We start from the raw sequence: 22,395 nt of genomic DNA on the forward strand, positions 1-22,395 counted from the left end.
CTTTGTGTTTCCCTGCCATTTTGCGGAACCAGGCTGAGGGTATGTAAAAACATTCAACACACACACACACACACACACACACACACACACACACACACACGTCATCTTCACAGCTGCTTGGTGGGCATGTCACCCCGTTGCTCCCTTGGCTTCATGACACTATTTGCATGGTCCTAATCTACTGGTCAGTTGGGACATGCCTGAAGCTGGCGAGGACGGCTTTTTGCTTGTTTTTCTGTTCTCATCAGCTTCTTAGAATTTTTAAAATAATTTCTCTTTGACCCTCTTAGTCACCCAAAGTACAAGCAGTACCCTGGTGGATCAGTGGGTGTTTACTTCTTTTCTTTTTTCTTCCTCCTTCTCTCTGTGCCTTTCACAACATGAAGGTATAACTAACTGACTTAAAATTCAGAATTAATAAGTGAAAAGGAAAAGAAAATAATACCTGTGATCCTACCAGGGTTCCCACATTTCAGTATTTTGTGGTACAGCCTTCTGAAAAATTTCCCCCTGTTTATATATTTTTTTCCACAAAGTAAAATATTCTGTCATAAATACTATATTAAAATTTTTTTAATTTAAGCTGAGAGTCGTAGCACACATCTTTAATCCCAGCATTCAGGAGGCAGAGGTAGGAGGATTGCTGTGAGCTCGAGGCTACCTTGAGAGACTACATAGTGAATTCCAGGTCAGCCTGAACTAGAATGAGACTCCACCTTGGAAAAAAAAAAATGCCAGTCGTGGTGGTGGTGGTGGTACACGCTTTTAATCACAGGTCTTGGGAGGCAGAGGTAGGAGGAGCGCCATGAGTTTGAGTCCATCCTGAGACTACATAGTGAATTCCAGGTTAGCCTTGGCTACAGTGAGACCCTACCTCAAAAAAAAAATTATTTGGAGGAACAGAGAGAGAGAGAGAGAATGGGCATACCAAGATCTCCTACCACTGCAAATGAACTCCAGACATATACACCATTTTATGTGTCTGGTTTTGCATGGGTTCTGAGGAATTGAATCTGAGCCATCAGACTTTGTAAGCAAGTGCCTCCTGTTTATTAAACTACCTCCTGCCCCATAAATACTATTTATAACCTTACTTTTGCTTCATTTTGCATTAATTAATATCCTAAATATTACATGTTCTACAACAATAAATGAGACTATTTTATCAGAGGTCCATGCCCAAAATTTTTGCAAAAGAATGAAGGGGCTTATTATAAAAAGCAAAAACTATCTCAAGCCAGGCTTGATGGACACATGCCTTTAATCTCAGTGCTCAGGAGGCAGAGGTAGGAGGATCACCGTGGGTTCGAGGGCCAGACTGAGACTACATAGTGAATTCCAGGTCAGCCTGGGCTAGAGCGAGACCCTACCTTGAAAAAGCAAATAAACAAACCAAAGAAATAATCTCAGCTGTCCCTACCTCTATGCTTGATTAAAAAATAAAAAAAAAAAAAAAAGAGTGACTTTTGAACCAGGCATAGTGGTGCAGTCCTATCATCCCAGTACTCTGGAGGTAGAGGCAGAAGGATAAGGAATTTAAGGTCATCCATACATAGTTTAAGGCCAGCCTGGGCTCCATGAGACCCTATCTCAAAATATATAAACAAACAAATTGCGTACTTTTGATTACTTTAAGTTCTTGTTCTACTGTGGTTTCCTCTGTCAGTTGAAATAAAATGATGACACCACTGTTTCTTGACTTGCTGAGAAGTGTGGTTTTCTCTCTCTTTTTTTTAAAAGTATTTTTTGATGTATTTTGTTTATTTTTTTGAGAGAGAGAGAGAAAGAGACTGAGAGAGGGAGAATGGGCACACCAGGGCCTCCAGCCAGTGCAAACGAACTCCAGACACACGTGCCACCTAGAGCATCTGGCTTAGTGGGTCCTAGGGAATCAAACCAGGGTCCTTTGGCTTTGCAGACAAAAGCCTTACCCACTAAGCCATCTCTCCAGCCCAAGAAATGAGGTTTTCTTCTGTGCTTTCTGTCCCATTCCACTTCTCCCTCTGTGCTCTGCTTGTTTATCTCCACTGCTGTCTAATTACTTGTAAAATGTAAAATAATAAACTTGGGCTGGGTATAGTGGCACCTGTTACCCCATCAGTGGGGAGGCTGAGGCAGGAGGATCATGAGTTTGAAGCCAGCCTGTGCTATATGGTGAGACTGTTTCAAAAAGCCATCCAGACGGATGTGGTGGCTCATGCCTTTATCCCAGCACTCCAGGACTGATGTAGGGGGATCACTGTGCTACCCTGGGGCATCAGAGTGAGTTCCAGGTCAGCCTGGGCTGGAGTGGGACCGAGCCTACAAAAACCAGAAAGAAAAACAAAAAAGCCAAACCAGTGAACAGAAAGTCCCACTTGGGTTAAGGTAAAGTAGTGGCCGAGCATGCGTACAAGGCTTTGGGTTCCATCTTCAGCACCACAACAGTATGAATACACCTATACTCTTTTTATTTTTTTTATTTTTATTTATTTATTTATTTATTTGAGAGTGACAGACACAGAGAGAAAGACAGATAGGGGGAGAGAGAGAGAATGGGCACGCCAGGGCTTCCAGCCTCTGCAAACGAACTCCAGATGCGTGCGCCCCCTTGTGCATCTGGCTAACGTGGGACCTGGGGAACCGAGCCTCGAACCGGGGTCCTTAGGCTTCACAGGCAAGCGCTTAACCGCTAAGCCATCTCTCCAGCCCCCTATACTCTTTAAAAAAAAAAATAAAAGTCTGATGCAGTCCTCTTTGTTTTGTGAGTATATGTGTACATGCTATTTGGGATGGAAGCCGTGTTTGGCAAGTGTGCTCTGAGCTACATCCCCAGCTGTAAGCCTGGGTTTCTTTTTTCTTTTTCTTTCTTTCTTTCTTTCTTTCTTTCTTTCTTTCTTTCTTTCTTTCTCTCTTTCTTTTTTTTTTTTTTTTGTTTATTTTTATTTACTTATTTGAGAGCAACAGACAGAGAGAGAAATAGGCAGATAGAGAGAGAATGAGCGCACCAGGGCCTCCAGCCACTGCAAATGAACTCCAGACTCATATGCCCCCTTGTGCCTCTGGCTTATGTGGGTCCTGGGGAATCGAGCCTTGAACTGGGGTTCTTAGGCTTCATAGGCAAGCGCTTAAGCACCAAGCCTTCTTCCCAGCCCTTTTTCTGTTTTTTTGAGGTAGTGTCTCACTCTAGTCCAGGCTGACCTGAAATTCACTACGTAGTCTCAGGGTGACCTCAAACTCATGGCGATCCTCCTACTTCTCCCTCCCGAGTGCTGGTATTGAAGGTGTGTGCTGCCTCACCTGGCCTGGGTTTCTTATTCTTGTACCCCAGGATAACATCTCTTGACCCTCTGAACTCCTGGGAAGGATATCAGTCTCCACTGGTCCATAACATTCCCACCCCATCACCCCTGCATCTTATAAGTTCTACACTTGTGTTTTTGAGGTCCCCATTGATGGCATTCATAACAACACAGTCTCCCATGCGTGCCTGAGGCTGGCTGAAGAGTTAAGGTGTGCTCCCTGCAGAGCCAGAGGGTGGACAGACTGCGCTTGTGTGTCCTTCTTCAGCCCAGTGTTACTCATGTGTTGTCCTTGTTAATATTTTATTATGTATTCAAACTGTAATGTTGTAGTTTAATTTGCTTCGTATTTTGATCTTTTTTTTTTAAAGGTCTCATTAAGTGCCTTAGGCTGGCCTGGAAATCACTTTGTAGCCCAGAATGGCCTCCAACTTCCAATCCTCCTGCCATAGACTCCCAAGTGCTGGTGATTACAGGCATCTGCCAACATGCCCAGCTAGACCATGTCTGTTTGCTGATTTTCTGGGGTTGTGATATTCCACTGAACACAGAGTATCATAATTTATTCTCACCCAGCTCCCCCTTAGTTTGTTTCCAAGTTTTAATTTATGTGAACGGTACTGTAACTGATGTTCTTTTATATACATCTCTGCATTTGTTTCTTTTATTTATTTATTTATTTATTTATTTGAGAGTGACAGACACAGAGAGAAAGACAGATAGAGGGAGAGAGAGAGAATGGGCGCGCCAGGGCTTCCAGCCTCTGCAAACGAACTCCAGACGCGTGCGCCCCCTTGTGCATCTGGCTAACGTGGGACCTGGGGAACCGAGCCTCGAACCGGGGTCCTTAGGCTTCACAGGCAAGCGCTTAACCGCTAAGCCATCTCTCCAGCCCTGCATTTGTTTCTTATTCATGCTTGGGAGTCAGGAATGCTGCTCTCCTTTAAAACTAACCCTCCTGCCGGGCGTGGTGGCACATGCCTTTAATCCAAGAGGTAAAGGATCGCTGTGAGTTCGAGGCCACCTTGAGGCTACATAGTGAATCCCAGGTCAGCCGGAGCTAAAGTGAGACCCTACTTCAAAAAAAAAAAAATTCTAACCCTCTTGCTCCAGCCCCTTGCCAGCCACTGCTGGGGGCTCACTGTGGGAGGGAGAAGTTTCTCTGGGGAGAGTGACCCCCAGGTAATGTCCATGTTCTTCCCTAGGCTCTGAAGAAAGGCCCATCCTCAGATTCGAAGCTGAAAACACTTCCAACTACACAGCCCTTCTGCTGAGCCAGGACGGGCAGACTTTGTATGTGGGGGCCCGGGAGGCCCTTTTTGCACTGCACAGCAACCTCAGCTTCCTGCCCGGCGGGGAGTACCAGGAGGTGAGAAATGCCATTCAGGCTTGGCTGCCTACTCGGAGGGAGGGTGGACCGGAAGCTTGACCTTCTGGTCCGAGGATGCTGCAGATGGGAGAGGAGCGTTCTCCGCGCCCTCACCCACCCGTCCCCCCTCTTCCACAGCTGCTGTGGAGTGCGGATGCCGACAGGAAGCAGCAGTGCAGCTTTAAGGGCAAGGACCCGAAGGTGAGCCAAGACCTCGAAGCCATCTGAGCTGAAGGAGGAGGGGTGAAGGGTGAGGGACCCGGGCCCAGGGCAGGGCTGGCGCATCAAGCAGGTACAGCCAGGTGTGGTGGGAAGGACATGGGCCTTGAGATGACCACCGCTGAGTTTGAATCCCATCCCTGTCCTCATCCTCTCTGTGACCATGGACAAGTAGAGTCACCTTTGCAGTCTTAACACACTTGTAAAATGGGGAAAACAATGCCTGTCCCCCTGATGGAGCAGGTGGGTACAGGGCACCTGGCACAGAAGAATCACCACAGGAGCAGAGACAGGGTGTGGGAGGGAGGGGTGTTGTGTCCCGCTATAGAAGGTCTCTGATGGAGAAAGTTTGACAGACGCTGGTCTGGTGTTGACGTTGGGTGGGGTCTGGCTCAATCCGGGCTCATTCTCGAGGACTCACCACCGTTCTCAGAAGCCTCCAGTCCAGAAGGGAGGAGTAAGCAAAGGCACACGAACCTGGAGTCGAGGTGCAGGATCAAGTCCTGGCTGTCCTCAACCAGCTATGCTTTATGGAGCAGATGATTACTAAACACTTGTTCCTTCGTGGTACTGGGGACAGAATCGAGGCCTTGGACATGCTAGGCAAGTACTCTACCACTGAGCCATGGCCAGGCCCTTCTTCGTCTTTGAGGCAGGGTCCTACTCTAGGCCCAGGCTGACCTGGGATTCATTCTGTAGCCCAAGTTGGCCACATTCAACAGCAGTCCTACCTCAGCCTCCCAAGTGGTGGGATTATAGAAATGAGCTACCATGCCCAGCTCCTACCTCCATTAAGCCCTTGTTCTGTACTATATTAGGTATTGAAGATACCACTATAGGGGAAAAGAAAAAAGAAAGAAAAACATCCCTGCTGGGCATGGCGGCTAATATCTGTAAGGCCAGCACTCGGGAAGCTAAGGTAGAAGTTCAAGGACAGTCTAGGCTTCAGGAGACCTTGTCTCAAAAAAAACAAAATGAGAGAGAAGAGAGAAGAAAGACTAAACCAATGTAAATTCAGTTTATGCGGTGGTCATGAAAAAAAAAGAGAAAAAGGTGATAAGGTTATACTTAATTTAGAAAGACACATTTGAGCCAAGATTTAGAGGAAAGCAAGGAAGCTGACCCTGAGATGACCTGGAAAAGGAACAGGACTTCAGATTTCCCCAAGTGGAACACTGGGAATCAGTGAGGACTGAGCACAGAGGTGATGTGATCTTGCTGTTGTCTGTCTGTCTGTTTTCGTGGTATTGGGGATTGGACCAAGGGCCTCCCGCTTGTTAGGCAAGTGCTCTACCTCTGAGCTATATCCCCAGACCTCTTTTTACTTTTTACTTTTCTTTATTATTATTATTATTTTACTTTTTTTAAAAATTATTTTATTTATTTATTTTAAAGTGACAGACAGAGAGCGGGGGGGGGGGCAGATAGGGAGAGAATGGGCGCGCCAGGGCTTCCAAACGAACTCCAGATGCGTGCGCCCCCTTGTGCATCTGGCTAACGTGGGTCCTGGGGAGTCAAGCTTCGAACCGGGGTCCTCAGGCTTCACAGGCAAGCGCTTAACCGCTAAGCCATCTCTCCAGCCCGTATTTTACTTTTTATTTTGAGACAGGATCTCACTGCATTGCCCCAGGCTGGTCTTGAACTCACACTGTAGCCCAGGAAGTCCTTGGACTTGTGATCTTCCTACCTCAACTTCCTAAATAGCTGGGGTTATAAGCCTGTGCCACCAGATCCAGCCTGCCTGTGTTTTAAAAGGGTCTCTTGGGCTGGAGAGATGGCTTAGTGGTTAAGCGCTTGCCTGTGAAGCCTAAGGACACCAGTTAAAGGCTCAGTTCCCCAGGACCCATGTTAGCCAGACGCACAAGGGGGCGCATGCATCTGGAGTTCATTTGCAGTGGCTGGAGGTCCTGGTGCGCCCATTCTCTCTCTCTCTATGCCTCTTTCTGTCTATCACTCTCAAATAAATAAAAACAAACAAAAATAAATTAAAAAAATAGAAGGGTCTCTTTGGGCTAAGTATGCTAGTACCTGCCTGTAATCCCAGCACTTGGGAGGCAGAGGCCAACCTGGACTACATAGTAACACTTTCTCATAAATAAAATAAGTAGGCCCCTCTGTCCATGTAGTAGAGTGGCCTCTGTGGGGCTGGACAGGAAGGAGACCACTGTGTGGCAAGAAAAGACAGGGGCTCATTCCAGGTCTATAAAGGAAGTAAGAAATGGTCAAATTCAGGGCTGGAGAGATGGCTCAGTAGTTAAAGTGCTTGCCTGCAAAGCCCGACAACCTGGGTTCAATTCCCTAGTACCCACATGTAGCTGGTTGCACAAAGTGATGCATGCAGCTGGAATTCATTTGCAGTGGCTGGAGTCATGGCATGACCATTCCCCCTCTTCCCTCTCTCTGCTTGCAAATAAATAAATAAAAATATTTACAAAGAGCCCAGCATGGTGGTGCACACCTTTAATCCCAGCACTTAAGAGGCAGAGGTAGGAGGATTGCTGTGAGTTTAAGGCCAGCCTGAGACTGACTACATAGTGAATTCTAGGTCAGCCTGGGCTAGAGTGAGATCCTACCTCAAAAAGCCAAAACAAGAAGAGAAAGAAAAGGAAAAAAAAAAAGAAATGGTTAGATTCAGAACGCATTTTGAAGGTAGAGTTCCAAGAATTCCTAATGCAAAGTTGGGTTTGAGAGAAACTGAGGCCAGGGCCTCTACCACCGGGAAGATGGAGTGGGGCGATCTCAGGCGGCAGGTTCTAGGGAGTCACTGGCAGCGTGTTGGATACACTCGTTAGCCACCTCATGGAGGCTGCACCTAGGGCTCAAGACCAAGCAGTTACTTGTGCTGTGGCCTGTGGCTTCCTCACCGGGTTGGAGAAGACCTGCAGAGGTGCAGAACTGGCCCACGGGATGGGGTTACCCCTTTTCCAGAGTCCCTTCACTGGCCAGAGAGAAGGAACATTCGCCAGCAAGGAAACTGAGCCTCACCGCCCTGGGCAGCACACCGTACTCAAGCTCAGCAGATCCCCTGGCAACTCCTGGATTCTTATTTGTTCCCATGCTTGAGTGTCCCTTCCCCAGGTCCCCAACGGGAGCCTGTTCCCTGGCTTGGCCTGGCCTTCCGTCTAGGGAGCAAGTCTTCCCAGTGCCCCCTGGTGGCATGCATGGGCCTGACATCTCCCTTTCCCCTCCCAGCGCGACTGTCAGAACTACATCAAGATCCTCCTGCCGCTCAACAGCAGCCACCTGCTCACCTGTGGCACAGCAGCCTTCAGCCCCCTGTGCACCTACATTGTGAGTGCCTTCCTCTGCCCTGGGCCGTCCCCGCAGTTGGCCAAGACACTTGTCTTCCTGCCCAGGAAGCTCCTCTCTGGCTCTGACTCTGTGTGAAGGGTATAGGTAGCAGTTGGCTCCCGAGAGTCCTGAGTCCAACTCCCCTGGCTCCACCCCTCCCCCTCCCCAGCCCTGTAGCAGGACCGCGACATGGAGATCCTGCCTCCAGCTTCTGCCCCCTCTCCCCGCTGTGCTTGATCCTCTTGGGCCACGCACACTCTGCATTCCTGCCACCCGCCCCAGCGCCCCCATACGCACACTAGTAGAGGGGGCACTGTCTGTGTATTGGAACACAGGCCCTGGAGTCAGAGGCTCCTGGTTTTGCATCATGTCGCTCTCCCTGGCACCACTCACTCTCCAAGCGTCGACTCCTTGCCCACCGAGGCTGAGTACCTACCACGCACACGTGCTCGCCCGCACCCCAGGGTGTGGAGGGTGCATCTTGACACGCCACCCTTCTCGGGGTGCCTCGCCTGCTGCTGCTTCCCCTTCCCTGCGGCACGTATTCTTCATTTTCGGGTGAGGCCCTGAACCACCGTCTCCTCCTCCCCAGAACACAGCAAACTTCACTCTGGCACGAGACGAGGCGGGCAATGTCCTCCTGGAGGATGGCAAGGGCCGCTGTCCCTTTGATCCCAACTTCAAGTCCACGGCCCTGGTGGTTGGTGAGTGTTGGGGGTTATGCTGGGTGATGTGGGGCTTCCCGGGAGGCAGACAACAGGTACATGAGGCCAGAGGGCCAGTTTTGGGGGTATGTATGGGCTCTGGGCAGCATGAATACCAGTTGTGATCCATACCTTGCAGATTCTCGGAGGTGTGGAGTGACCCCCCCAGGCCATGCTCTGATTTAACTTCCAAGTTATTGCTTCTGTCTAGGCAGGATGGGCGGGGACGAGGTCACTGTGGGTCCTGAGCAGGGACCGGGTAGAGGGAGCTATTCCCATGGGAACACTGTCTTGGCAGGTGGCGAGCTGTACACGGGTACAGTCAGCAGCTTCCAGGGGAACGACCCAGCCATTTCCCGGAGCCACACTCCACGCCCCACCAAGACTGAGAGCTCCCTCAACTGGCTACAAGGTGGAATTGCCATGCTGTCCTCCCACCGAGCAGCCCCTAGGCCCTGCGGAAGGGCCATTCTCCCTAAGGGTTCCTGGACTGACTCTGTGCCTCTCATTAACCCCCTCAGATCCTGCCTTCGTGGCCTCAGCCTACATTCCGGAAAGCTTGGGTAGCTTGCAAGGCGACGATGATAAAATCTACTTCTTCTTCAGTGAGACGGGCCAGGAGTTTGAGTTCTTTGAGGACACCACTGTGTCCAGAGTTGCTCGAATCTGCAAGGTGAGACTCGTGGGTCATCCGCCCAAACGTCAACTCACTTCTTTGGGCTTCCTCATCCTCTGTGGAGCCAAACCTTGGCCAACAGCTTCAGTCTCTGTTCTGTGTCTGTCTCTCTCAAGACAGGATCTCATGTGGCCCGGGCTGGCTTCAGACCCAGTACATATTCAGACGTGACAGTTTCTGATCCTCCTGCCTCTACCTCTCTCAAGTTCTGGGATTATAGAAATGTACCATCACTCCTGGTTTCATGTGGTGCTGGGGATTGAACCCAGGACTTTATGAGAGCTAGGCAAACACTCTAAGCTGAGCATCTGGCTTTATGTAGGTACTGGGGAATTGAACTCGGGTCATCAGCCTTTGCAGCAAGCACCTTAACCATGCCTTAAATGCTAAGTCATCTCCAGTCCTGCTATCCAACCTGGGTCCTTTGGCTTTGCAGGCAAACGCTTCAACCGCTAAGCCACTTCTCCAGCCCAAGAATGCACTCTCTCGATGGGACGTATACATTGCTTTCATGTTTTCTCAGTCTTAGAGGGATATCCATTCTGGTTTTCTCTCGTTTTTCATCCCAGGTGTCTGTCTCCACTGCTGCTGCGGAGGCAACACCATGCCTCTAGCCTGTGGTGTGGCTTGTGCCTAAGCCAGCTTGTCCCTCCTTTCCCCCAGGGTGATGAAGGGGGAGAGCGGGTGCTGCAGCAGCGCTGGACGACTTTCCTCAAAGCTCAGCTGCTGTGCTCCCGGCCCCATGATGGCTTCCCCTTCAATGTGCTGCAAGATGTCTTCACGCTGAGCCCCAGCCCCCAGCACTGGCGCGAGACCCTTTTCTATGGGGTTTTCACTTCCCAGTGGTAAAGTGCCCAGATTCGAGCTGCTGATGGGCGGATGAAGGGTGGCTGGCACTAGGGCTCGGGACCCCACTGGCCTCAGAGTCCCCCACCCCCTGACTCTCAAGGTAACCCTGTTGTTTCCTTTTGCAGGCACAGTGGGCCCACAGAGGGCTCTGCCATCTGTGTCTTCACTATGAACGAAATGCAGAAGGCCTTCAATGGCCTCTACAAGAAGGTGAACAGAGAAACACAGCAGTGGTACACTGAGACCCACTCAGTCCCTGTGCCCCGGCCTGGAGCGGTGGGTACTAGCTTCCTGCACTCAGAACAGGCACTGAGTAGGCTTGGTCCCCACACCATGTTCCCACCAAGGCCCTGTAGCCTTGGGCAAATCAACTTAGCTTCTCTGACTCTGTTTTCTCATCTTTACAGTTAGGTATAATAAGCCCGACCCTGTTTGTCTCACTGAGTTAGTTGTGACCCTAAATGATGAAATGCTTTCTAAATGCTTTTTAAGGCACTTCCTGCCCACCATTGTAATAAGTTTTTATTGTTGGGAGACCAGGTCTCCTGTAGTCCAATTTGGCCTCAAATTCACTATGTAGCCAGGGATGACCTTGATTTCCTGCTTCTACCTCCCAAGTGCTGGGATCATAGGTGTGCACCACCACACCCAGCTCTGCATTTTTCCCTTTACTCTGTCCTCCACTCACTGGAGTGCTTCTTATTTATCAAGTGACTGGATGACCAGGCCATAGGCGACAGTCCTTTCTTTCTTTGCTTGTCATCTAATGCACTCTAAAAGCAGACCTTGACACCAGGATATGAGTGCCAGGTTATTTGGGAGGTGATGTCTAGAATCAGTGGGAGGGAACAGACAGATTCGAGCAGGAAGCCAAGGAAGGGTATATCAGTGAGTCCTGACCACTGTGGGCAGCTGGAGCTGGACCTGCAGGGCACTGCAGAAAGGTATGGAGCCCATCTAGACTGGTCCAGCTGGAGCTGTCAGCCCGTGCCTTGCTGGTTGAGGTCACTGAGGTGTATTAACGCAACTACAGATACTCTTAGGTAGAGGGAAGCAGGGCCCAGGAAGGTATGGGAGCTGGCTGTACTGAGATGCTGGAGAGGAGGGAAGCCTAGTCACACTTCTTGAGCCATATGTTCGTATTTTGAGGAGCTGTGGGCAGGGAGGAGGCCAGCAGTCAGCCTACCAATCTCTTGGCTTCCCCACACCCCTATCTTGCCCTTGGGCCTTCCCGCTAATCTCACTGGCACTGCAGAAGGGCTGCTGTGCCAAAGCTTCTGGGATGGGGCAGACCCTGCCTCCATGCCGATGCCCGTCGCTCACATCTCTGCCTCTGCTTCAGTGTATCACCAATAGTGCCCGGGACCGGAAGATCAACTCGTCGCTGCAGCTCCCAGACCGGGTGCTGAACTTCCTCAAGGATCACTTCCTGATGGACGGGCAGATCCGCAGCCGCCTGCTGCTGGTGCAGCCACAGGCCCGCTATCAGCGTGTGGCTGTGCACCGCGTCCCTGGCCTGCACCGGACCTACGATGTCCTCTTCCTGGGCACTGGTGAGTGCCTGCAGTCTGGCAGACCCAGGGGTGGGGGAGTGTGGCTGGTGGGTCCTGAGTGGCAGATTCCACCCTGGGTTTGAGTCGTGTCCATTCTCCAGGTGATGGCCGGCTGCACAAGGCAGTGGAGGTAGGCTCCACGGTGCACATCATTGAGGAGCTCCAGATCTTCCCACCAGGACAACCTGTGGGGAACCTGCTTTTGGACAGCCACAGGGTAAGCCATCTGGGGAATAGTTTAGGCAGTGACTTGAGGGTGTTCCTCCATTGTCACCAGGTAACCCACCACCTGGCTTTTCCTCCCCTGCCCTGGCAAGAGAGATTATCGAACCCAGGCTTACCAGAAAGTGCAGGTGTCCGGAACATGTCAGAATCCCTCTGGTGTGGCTGTAGTGGGTGTGTAAGTCCAATGTGGTCATGAGCGATTGTCCATGCCTGCCTCTCATCTCTCATGTCTGACTGTATAGGGGCTGCTGTATGCCACCTCGCACTCAGGTGTAGTCCAGGTGCCTGTGGCCAACTGCAGTCTGTACTTGAGCTGTGGGGACTGTGTCCTTGCCCGGGACCCCTACTGCGCCTGGAGTGGCTCCAGCTGCAAGGACGTCAGCTTGTACCGGCCTGAGCTGGCCTCCAGGTGAGTGCCCCTAGAGGCCTTTGCCAATTGGCATCCCCCTACATCAGAGTCAACTTACTAGGCTTCTCTGGGACCCCTACAGGGGGTTTCATGTCTCCAAGTTTGTGAGTGCCTGCTGCTTCCTGAAAACACTGTGAGTCAGGTAGTCAGCACTGGCCTTACCTGCCTGGAAGGGGGTTCATGATGATCAGGTGGGGTACCAGACGTTCTAGCTGTGGAAGCCTTGACAAATGGGTTTGCATGTAAACATAGCATAGCACCAGTATTATTAAACAGCTTATTAAGTCATTAAAAAATGGTTCAATATTACATTTTATTTATTTTTTTGAGAAAGAGAGGCATAAATAGAGAGAATGGGCATGCCAGGGCCTTCAGCCACTACAAATGAACTCCAGAAGCATGCACCACCTTGTACATCTGCCTTACATGGGTACTGGAGAATCAAACATGGGTCCTTAGGCTTTGCAGGCAAGCACCTTAATTGTTAAGCCATCTCTCTAGCCCAGGATTATATTTATATATTTTATTGATCTATTTATTTATTTGAGAGAGAGAACGGGCACACCAGGACCCCAGCCACTGTAAACAAACTCCAGATGCATGTGCTACCTTGTGCATCTGGCTTCATGTGTGTACTGGGGAATGAAACCTGGGTCCTTTGGCTGAGCAGGCAAGTGTTTTAACTTCTAAGCCATCTCTCCAGCCCCCAGGATTACATTTTAGATTGGAAAGTATCTGTTTAGAAAATAGAGATGATGTGGGTATTGTGGTATGTTCCTGTCATCACAAAATGGGGTGATGCATTTTTTTAAAAAATATTTTACTTATTTCCAATGAGAGAGAGAGAAAGAATATAGGTATGCCAGGGCCTCTAGCTGCTGCAAATGAACTAGAGATGCATGTGCCAATGTGTGCATCTGGATTTATATGGGGACTAGAGAATTGAACCCAGGGCATTAGGCTTTGCAAGCAAGCACCTTAACTGCTGAACCATCTCTCCAGCCCCTTGTTTTGGTGTTTTTGTTTTGTTTTGTTTTTCTTTGAGGTAGGATAATAATCAGCCAGCCGGGATAGAGGGAGACCCTACCTCGAGGAAAAAAAAAAAAAAAGAAAATAAGCCACATATAACTTTTCTTTGCTGCAGTAATGTGTTGGCAGGAGGTGCCCTGTCAAGCCCCGTGGGGGGAGGATTCAGCTCAGGGAAGCCTCCTGCTGGCTGCTTTGGACCTGGTGGTCCCTGAGCACCAGGCCCCTTGCTCAGGTCCAACCCTACATAGAAAAGTGAGAGAACATGGGTCCGTGGGGCTTCCCATAAGTACCCGATTCTCTGGTCCTCAGGCCCTGGATCCAGGATATCGAGAGTGGCAGTGCTAAGGAGCTCTGCAATGCGTCCTCAGCCAGGCCCCGGTCTTTTGTACCAGCAGGTAAGGTGCCCTCCTTTAAGGCTGGAGAAGGTTCTGCTTGAAGGTTCCTTCCAGGCATTGGAGGGTGTGAATGTCTTTCCTTAAGTGCTTATCCCTCCAGTCTTGTAAGCAGACGTCCAGATAGTCTCAGTCAGTCCTATGAGTACCCAGACTTTCCCACTGTGGTACCGGAAACATGGCCAGTACAGAGGGACTGAGCACCTCTGGCCACCTTTCTACCCTAGGCCTTTTCTGCCCACAGCTAAGAAGCCTTGTGAACAAGTCCAGATCCAGCCTAATACGGTGAACACCCTGGCCTGTCCACTCCTCTCCAACCTGGCCACCAGGCTCTGGCTACACAACGAGGCCCCCATCAATGCCTCAGCCTCGTGCCGTGTGCTGCCCACCGGGGACCTGTTGCTGGTGGGCAGCCAGCAGGGGCAGGGGGTGTTCCAGTGTTGGTCAGTAGAGGAGGACTTTAGGCAGCTGGTGGCCAGCTACTGCCTAGAGATGATGGAGGATGGAGCGGTAGACCGAACGGACCAACGTGGTGGCGCACCTGTCATTATCAACACATCACGTGTGAGTGCACCAGCTGGGGGCAAGGCCAGCTGGGGTGCACACAAGTCGTACTGGAATGAGTTCCTGGTGATGTGTGCACTCTTCGGGCTTGCTGTGGTACTTCTCGTTTTGTTCTTCCTCTACCGGCACCGGGACGGCATGAAACTCTTCCTCAAGCAAGGGGAGCGTGCCAGTGTCCATCCCAAGACCCGCCCTGTGGCGCTGCCGCCCGAGACCCGGCCACTTAATGGTGTTGGTCCTCCCACCGCTCCACTTGACCACCGAGGCTACCAGGCCCTGTCGGATAGTTCTCCAGGGCCCCGGGTCTTCACTGAGTCAGAAAAAAGGCCACTGAGTATCCAGGACAGCTTTGTGGAGGTGTCACCTGTGTGTCCCCGGCCCCGGGTCCGCCTGGGCTCTGAGATCCGTGACTCGGTGGTGTGAGAGCCAACCTGTAGATGTGAACTCTGGCAGTGACTGTTCAGAATGGGTCGGCTGGACCTCTGCTCCTTGCAGCACAACCATGGTGCCTCACCCCGGGACGCTTGGAGGCAGCTGCCTGTGGCTCTTTAGCCAGTAGCAAGGCCGAGACAGCCCAGCCGGCTAGGCCTGCCACCAGTGCCTGGTTGGAGGTGGGGCTGACCTCCAGGGCCCAGGGCGGCCCACCTGGATGGGCAGAACTCTCTGCTCCTGGAGTCAACTGAGCCCTTTGTTTAAAAGACAACTACAAATGTGAAACCAGAATGAGGGAAGAAAGCACAGGCTGCTCCAGCTTGCCCCTCAGGGCCCCTGAAGACTCATCTGTGGTGGCTGTGTGAGCCAGAGTTGGAGTCCCTCATTCACCGGCCTCTTCTACCTTCTGCCTTACCCTGCTGTCATAGGCTGCCCTTTGTCACTGCAGAGCCAGGGCCCAACTCAGGCTCCAGTCGACCAAGGACGTGGCAGTGGCAGCTGGCATCCCACCACCTCAGGGACTAGAGGGCTAGGCTGGCTCTGCAGCCCTCACTAGACCCTAGGCTCAGACTTAGCTCCCAGAACTTGCCTGCCTGTATCAGGCTGTGGCCTCATAAGATAGAATTGCGAGCCCAGGAGAATTTGTGACAATGGACACTGTTTCCTTTCCTCAAGGAAGAGACTGTTGCCTGCCTTTCCTCACAGCCCAAGATCTGTGTCCTACACCTCAGTCCCATCTTCCATTTAAAACCCAGGAACCTGACTGTACCAGACCTCCCCTGTTCACCCCCACCACTCACGTCTCTCCACTTTAAGGGATACTGACACTGCCCAGCACAGGAACCCTAAATTGATGTGGGTTTTATATTTTTTTAAATAAAATGCACTTTACTTTTTTTTTTTTTTTTTTTAATAAAACCTGAAGAGTTATCATTAGTTGTGGCCTGAGGTAACTTCTTAAAGGACTTCCAGTACTTGAGTTTTGTCTTTATGGGGATTCCCAGCCTCAAAAGAAAACAAAACAAAACAAAACAGGTGCGGTGGCACACACCTTTAATCCCAGGATTTAGGAGAGGCAGACGTAGGAGGATCACTGTGAGTTGTTCAAGGCTACCCTGAGAACGCAGAGTGAATTCCAGGTCAGCCTGAGCTAACATGACACCCTACCTCCAAAACTCCCACCCCCCAAAAAGCCAAGAGGGCTGGAAAGATGGCTTAGAGGTTAAGGTGCTTGCCTGCAAAGCCTGAAGACTCATGTTTGACTGTCTAGGTCCCTCCGAAGCCAGATGTACAGTGATGCAAATGCATAAGGTTGCATATGTGCACAAGGGGGCGCAAGTCTGGAGTTTGATTACAGTGGCTGGAGGCCCTAGTGTACCAATTCTCTCTTTCTCTTTTGCATTAAAAAAAAAAAAAGACAAAGCCAGGCATGGTGGTGCACGCCTTTAATCCCAGCACTCAGGAGGCAAAGGTAGGAGGATCTCTGTAAGTTCGAGGCCACCCTGAGACTACATAATGAATTCCAGGTCAGCCTAAGCTAGAGGGGAACCCTACCTCGAAAAACCAAAAAAAAAAAAAGTCAAGCACAGTTGACATTGTCCACTGGAACATGGTTCATAATGAACCATATTGATGGAGTGGGGAGTTCTGTTTCTCTGTATCCAGTTAAGTTCAGCAATGATAAGGGCCCAAGGCAGGAGGGTTTCTTTTTGTTACTTGTTTTGTTTTCTTTACAATGTTTAATTTTTTGGTTTTTCAAGGTAGGGTCTCACTTAACCCAGGCTGACCTAGAATTCACCCTGTAGCCCTAGGCTGGCCTCATACTCGGGGCTGGGATTAAAGGTGTAATTCTGTCGGGGGGGGGGGGGGGAGGGTGAACATGTGCAGGTACGCACCCACTTGTGTGCGAAAACCAAAGATAACCTTGATTTTCTTTGCAGAAATGCTGTCCGTTTTTTTTAATTTATTTGACAGCAATAAAGAGGCAGATAGAATGGACACGCCAGGGCCTCCAACCATTGCAAGTGAACTCCAGATGCGTGTGCCCCCTTGTGCATCTGGCTAATGTGGGTCCTGGGGAGCCAAGCCTCAAACTGGGCTTCACAGGCAACCACTTAACTGCCAAGTCATCTCTCCAGCCCAGCTGTCCACCATTTTTGAGACAAGGTCTCTCATTTGGTCTGGAGCTCACCAAAGAGACAGGAATTCACCAGTTTCTGCTTCCCAAACACAGGGATTATAGAAACACATAGCCATGCCTGGTTTTGTTTTTTTTTGTTTTTTTTAGGTAGTCTCACTCTAGTCCAGGCTGACCTGGAATTTACTATGCAGTCTTGGGGTGGCCTTGAACTCATGGCAATCCTCCTACCACTGCCTCCCGAGGTACCACGACACCCGGCTTTCATGCCTGTCATTTTTAGGTTAAACACTGGGGATAAACATGGTCTTTACCCACTGAGCTCTCTCCCCAGTCCACAGTGTTTAATTTTTAAAATGATCTTAGGTTTAGTAAAATGGAATTTTCTTTTGGGTTATCATTGCGTAATTTTTGAGAATGGGCATGCCAGGACCTATAGTCACTGCAAATGAACTCCAAATGCATGTACCATATGCATCTAGCTTATGTGGGTCCTGGGGAATGGAACCTGAGTCCTTAGACTTTGCAGGTAAGCATGGTAACTGTTAAGCCATCTCTCCAGCCCCACTGTGTAAATTTTAACACGTGTAAACTCCTGTGATCACCCTTACATCAGGACTTGGGAGTATGCCACCCACTATGCCACCCTTTGTGCATTTGGGAAGCAGTGGGGACAGTCTGAAATGCTGTCCCTCCTTTAAGTGTGACTTGTTCCCAGTGTGATCAGAGATTCCTAGGAACTCAGTCCTATTTCTGGGTTTATACACAGGGTCAAAACATCTAAACCTTTATTACTGATTAGTAAAAACAACAGCAGTAGGAAGGGGGAAGGTCCTCCTGGGGCTGGACTCACGCAGTGCCTGCTCCAGGCCGGCCAGCAGGGTGGACCCTGACATCTCAGGCATAACCTTGGCCACAGCCCAGCAGTGGAACGGTCTTAGACAGGGTGCTGGCACCCACACAGCCATCACAGGACAATCTTAAAGGAGCTGCATGAGAAAAGACTGGGTTAGGTTGGGATTTCAGGGCCCATGTCTACTAAGCATGCATTCTACTTTGCCCGTGGAAAAAGACGGTAAGGACTTTTTTCCCCTTCCCTTTCTTCCTTTCTTTTGAAGCAGGGTTTCACTATGTAGCTCTGGCTACCTTACAATGATGTATAGACTGGGATTAGCCTCAAATATGCAGCCCTCCTCTAGCCTCTGCCTCCTAACAGGCACGCACCACCACACTCAGCTTCAGACCCTTCTTTGGGTGCACTGGGATGTAGATCAGTTGGTAGAGTACTTGCCTAGTATGCACAAAGCCTGAGTTTGATCCCCAACACCACATAAATGGTGTGGTGGCCCAAGCCTGTAAACCCAGCATTCAGGTGTTAGAGGCAGGACGATGAGAAGTTCAAGGTCATCCTTGAACATCCTTGAACATAGTGAGTTCAAAGCCACCCTGAGATACAAGATACCGTCTCAGAAAAAAAAGGAGGTGAACGTGGTGGTGCACACCTTTAGTCCTAGCACTCAGGAGGCAGAAGAGTTCGGATTTAGAGTTTGAGGCCACCCTGAGCTACGGTGAGACCCTACCTAAAAAGCCAAAAAAAAACAAAACCCTTTTGTATGTTTTGGGTACCCTGTGTGTTGGCCCCCTCCTCTCTAGAAGAGCATCCTGAGACATTCAGAGGACACACTATCACCTCCCATAATAACACCCCAGATCTGGGAGGGCACCCAGAATGCAGAAGGACCATGGTTGCACCTGGCAAAGTCTGGTGAACGGGAGATGACATGCTGGAACTCAGAGAGATTGATGGTCCCATCTCTGTCGATGTCTGATTCTTCCAGGATCTGGAGAAAGTAGGCCCTTAGGCTGAAGCCCCAGCCCTTCCCTTCCAGCGCCGCAGGGCCCAGCCCGAGCCCCAGCCCTTCTTTTCCACAGCCCCAGGCCCAGCCCAAGCTCACATTGTCAATGAGCTGCTTCATCTCTGAAGCACTGAGCCGAGTGTCTTCACCCTCTCCTGTGAGGCAGTTGACAAGCTGACTCAGGTCTTCTCTGTCCAGGGTTCCATCATCATCAAAGTCTAGACAGTAGACAGGGAACCAATAAGGACATGGTCTGGAGGGGTTCCACAGAAAGAAGCATATGGGCCCCTTTTCCTGAACAGTGTCACAAGGCCCATGAGGGAAGGGGTAGGTTCCAGCAGCTCCTCCTGGTCCTTACCAAAAATGCGGAAGGCATAGTGTGACTTGATGTCTGGAGTTGCTGTGTCACTGAAGACACTCAGGAGGTCCAGGAAGTCTTCAAAGCTCAGGCTGTCTCTGGTAGGGGATGTGGAGAAAACTCGGCAGATACGTTCCTTGAAAGGGTTGGCCTATGTAAGAGAGTCTTCTGTGAAGGTCACAGAATGTGGCCTGGGTTACACATTCAGCCAACCCTACTGGAAGGGTTTTTGGTGTAGTATGTGCGGTGCATGTGCAGATGTGTGCAGCCTGTGCACATGGGTGTGGAGGCCAGAGGAGGCTGTCATGTTCCCCTGAGACAGAGACTCTCACGGAACCTGGAGCTCATTATTTCAGTTAGATTGGCTGACTGTGGTTACAGGCATGTACAACTACGCTCGGCTTTTTAAAAAAGTATTTATGGGGCTGGAGAGATGGCTTAGCGGTTAAGCGCTTGCCTGTGAAGCCTAAGGACCCCGGTTCGAGGCTCGGTTCTCCAGGTCCCACGTTAGCCAGATGCACAAGGGGGCGCACGCGTCTGGAGTTCGTTTGCAGAGGCTGGAAGCCCTGGCGCGCCCATTCTCTCTCTCCCTCTATCTGTCTTTCTCTCTATGTCCGTCGCTCTCAAATAAATAAATAAAAATTTAAAAAAAAAAGTATTTATGGGGCTGGAGAGGTGGCTTAGCGATCTCTCCAAAAAGCCAAAGGATCTGGGTTCGATTCCCCAAGACCCACATAAGCCAGATGCACAAGGGAGTGCATACGTCTGAAGTTCCTTTGCAGTGGCTGGAGGCCCTGGTGTGCCCATTTCTCTCTCTCTCTCAAATAAATATATTTTTAAAGAGAGAGAGAGAAGCTAGGTGTGGTGGCACACACCTTTAATCCCAGCACTTGGGAGGCAGAGGTAGGAGGACTGCCATGAGTTCAAGGCTACCCTGAGACTACATAATGAATTCCAGGTCAGCCTGAGCTAGAGTGAGACCCTACCTCAGAACAGAGAGGGGGGGTGGAGGGAGGGAAGGAAGGTAGGAGAGAGAGGGAGGAGGGAAGGAGGGAAGAACTTACTAGTCATTATTTAAAAAAACAACATTTATGGGCCGTGAGTTCCGAGGCCAGCCTGGGACTACAGAGTGGGTTCCAGGTCAGTCTGGGCTAGAATGAGACCCTACCTCAAAACAAAACAAGAAAAGAAAAGCAGCTTAGCATTCTAGGGCTAGGAATACAGCTCTGGCATAACACCTCCCCACATGTGTTAGACCCTGCATTCAAAACTCAGCACTTCTGAGGGGGGAAAAGAAACAAAAACAGAAAAGAAAGAGAAAGAAGAAAGAAAAAGAATAGTGACATTCTAGATAACCCTGTTGAGTGATTTTGGTAAAGTCTTTGCCACCATGAAATTAGGGCTAAGCAGACAGTGGAGAATGGGGACCAGTGACACCACCAGCTAAGTGGAGTGGCAGAGGGGTAGATGGAGAAGATGAAGAACTGCCACCTTGAGCTCTGGAAGGCTGAGGATGGACTCGAAGGACACTCGTGCCTGCAGTGACTCCTCCACACTTCGATGTTCCTGGGGAAGCAACTCACAGAACCTTTTGTGGGCTCTGGCAGAGAGGAGAACTTGTTAGCACTCTGGAGCCATGACATCAGTCTCCCTGTGTGTATTACATCTCTACTCGGAGCCTTGCGTCCCTTTTTAAACCAGGCAACTTCTGAGTTACTGGGCAACCGTGACCCAAAGGGAATAAGTTATAAGGCAGAGCTGGTAGTCCCTTCTTGTGGTGGCTATTTACTGTGTGGCCTTGCTGTGTCGTGTCCCGAGTCACTGGGCTGGGGCACTCATACCAGAAATCCTGAGGAAGAGAGAGGTTGGGGATGGAGCCAGAAGGTGACCCTGAACAACAGGAAAAAAAGGAGCAAAACTGAAACCTCGTTCTCACTCCAGGGGCCTCTCCTCTCAGCTCTCATCTTCCTCCTACAGGAGCTGTCACTGCGGAGGGGAAGCCTTCTCTGCCCATCAATACCCCTTACTCCCAGTGTGCCTCACAAGCAAATTTTACCAAACTTCTCTGAACCCGTTTTCTAGTCTCCCTCCTGAGGTAACCTGGGAATCAACACACAGGGGGTGCTCCGTAAGCGTTAACCGTTACTGTCTTATTGGGGGCAAAGTTGGGAGCAGAGTGAGCCAGGCTCCCCAAGACGACTTTGGCTTTGTCAGTGGGCCAAGTCGGCGGTGAGCTACGGCAGTCCGGGCCAGGCCAGGGCAGGGCAGAAGCTAATGTACTTCAGGGTCAAAAAGCGCCCAACGTTTCCTGGATGCCAGCGGTGCAAAGCTGAGGTCAGGTTGGGCACCGGCAGGCGGACGGGCCCAGGCGCGGGATAAGACAAGCCGACCTGCCGCCAGCCCTGTCCCTCCTCTCCGAGACCGGGTGCCCAGCCCGCCCTTCGCAAGGACAGCGCCCCGCGAAGCGGTCCCCGGAAGATCCCAACGCCGCAGGTGTGTGTGTGTGGTGGCGGGGGGCGATGATCGGGGGCCGCACTCACAGGAGGATCTCCGGCTTGGTCAGGAACGTCAGGTCCTGGAAGGCAAATCCAGAGACGGGCGTGGGTCAGAGAGCCGCCCTCCCGGAGGCCCAGTCCGTCCCACTGCCCCGGGGCGCGGGCCCGCACGCGAGCTCCGCGAGCCCCGCCGCCGGCGTCCCGCGCACCTGGTACTCGGCCAGCAGCTCCTTGGACAGGCGGCTGCCCGAGCCCCCCATCGCCGCGTCTCGAGCACAACTCTTCCCCGGGACGCCGTCAAACTTTCTCACTTCCGCCCTCGGGTCGCTTCCCCGCCCCGTCCCGCCCCGTTCCCTTCCCCGCCGCAACCGCTCCAGGGCCTCTCCGCCCACGGGCCCGCCCCAGCCTACGGCGCTCGGGCCGCTCACGGCGCAGCTCCAGCCGCTAGCTCCGGACTCCCGGGCCGGCCCAGAGGAGCCGGAGGCGGGGCCCGAGGCGGGGCCCGACGCTCCGGGGAGGAGCCCAGGGCTCAGGGCCCCGCCTCCGAGTGGGCGGG

The 22,395-nt window shown here is 51.2% G+C and overlaps 2 protein-coding genes across 2 annotated transcripts in view; one reads left to right on the top strand and one right to left on the bottom strand.

Moving 5' to 3' along the window:
* Nucleotides 1-15,889, top strand: part of Sema4b (semaphorin 4B) — a 19,922-nt gene extending 4,033 nt beyond the window's left edge. Inside the window, exons 2-14 of the mRNA XM_045146153.1 lie at nt 4,487-4,650; nt 4,789-4,851; nt 8,062-8,160; nt 8,753-8,864; nt 9,163-9,276; nt 9,386-9,537; nt 10,204-10,385; nt 10,515-10,665; nt 11,732-11,942; nt 12,044-12,159; nt 12,410-12,576; nt 13,915-14,000; nt 14,242-15,889. Coding sequence (XP_045002088.1) covers nt 4,487-4,650; nt 4,789-4,851; nt 8,062-8,160; nt 8,753-8,864; nt 9,163-9,276; nt 9,386-9,537; nt 10,204-10,385; nt 10,515-10,665; nt 11,732-11,942; nt 12,044-12,159; nt 12,410-12,576; nt 13,915-14,000; nt 14,242-14,984 — 2,360 coding nt within the window. The 3' untranslated portion in view covers nt 14,985-15,889. The remainder of the gene's footprint in view (nt 1-4,486; nt 4,651-4,788; nt 4,852-8,061; nt 8,161-8,752; nt 8,865-9,162; nt 9,277-9,385; nt 9,538-10,203; nt 10,386-10,514; nt 10,666-11,731; nt 11,943-12,043; nt 12,160-12,409; nt 12,577-13,914; nt 14,001-14,241) is intronic.
* Nucleotides 15,890-17,901: 2,012 nt separating this feature from the next.
* Cib1 (calcium and integrin binding 1) lies at nt 17,902-22,171 on the bottom strand. Its single transcript, XM_004658190.3, has 7 exons — nt 22,049-22,171; nt 21,885-21,919; nt 20,836-20,944; nt 19,345-19,495; nt 19,086-19,204; nt 18,883-18,971; nt 17,902-18,119 (listed from the first exon to the last, which is right to left on the bottom strand). The coding sequence occupies exons 1-7, from the start codon at nt 22,097-22,099 to the stop codon at nt 18,098-18,100; spliced, it is 576 nt and encodes a 191-aa protein (XP_004658247.1). The 5' UTR covers nt 22,100-22,171; the 3' UTR covers nt 17,902-18,097.
* Nucleotides 22,172-22,395: the final 224 nt, after the last annotated feature.

This window comes from Jaculus jaculus, chromosome 3 (assembly GCF_020740685.1).
Source record: "Jaculus jaculus isolate mJacJac1 chromosome 3, mJacJac1.mat.Y.cur, whole genome shotgun sequence".
NCBI classification, from domain to species: domain Eukaryota; kingdom Metazoa; phylum Chordata; class Mammalia; order Rodentia; family Dipodidae; genus Jaculus; species Jaculus jaculus.

Excerpts from the sequence above, each read along its gene's own strand:
- Cib1 (XM_004658190.3), bottom strand. The coding sequence starts at position 22,099 with ATGGGGGGCTCGGGCAGCCGCCTGTCCAAGGAGCTGCTGGCCGAGTAC. Across the intron at positions 19,205-19,344 it reads CTATGCCTTCCGCATTTTTG|ACTTTGATGATGATGGAACC; the intron begins GTAAGGACCAGG and ends TCTACTGTCTAG. Across the intron at positions 18,120-18,882 it reads CGTTCACCAGACTTTGCCAG|CTCCTTTAAGATTGTCCTGT; the intron begins GTGCAACCATGG and ends TTTCTCATGCAG.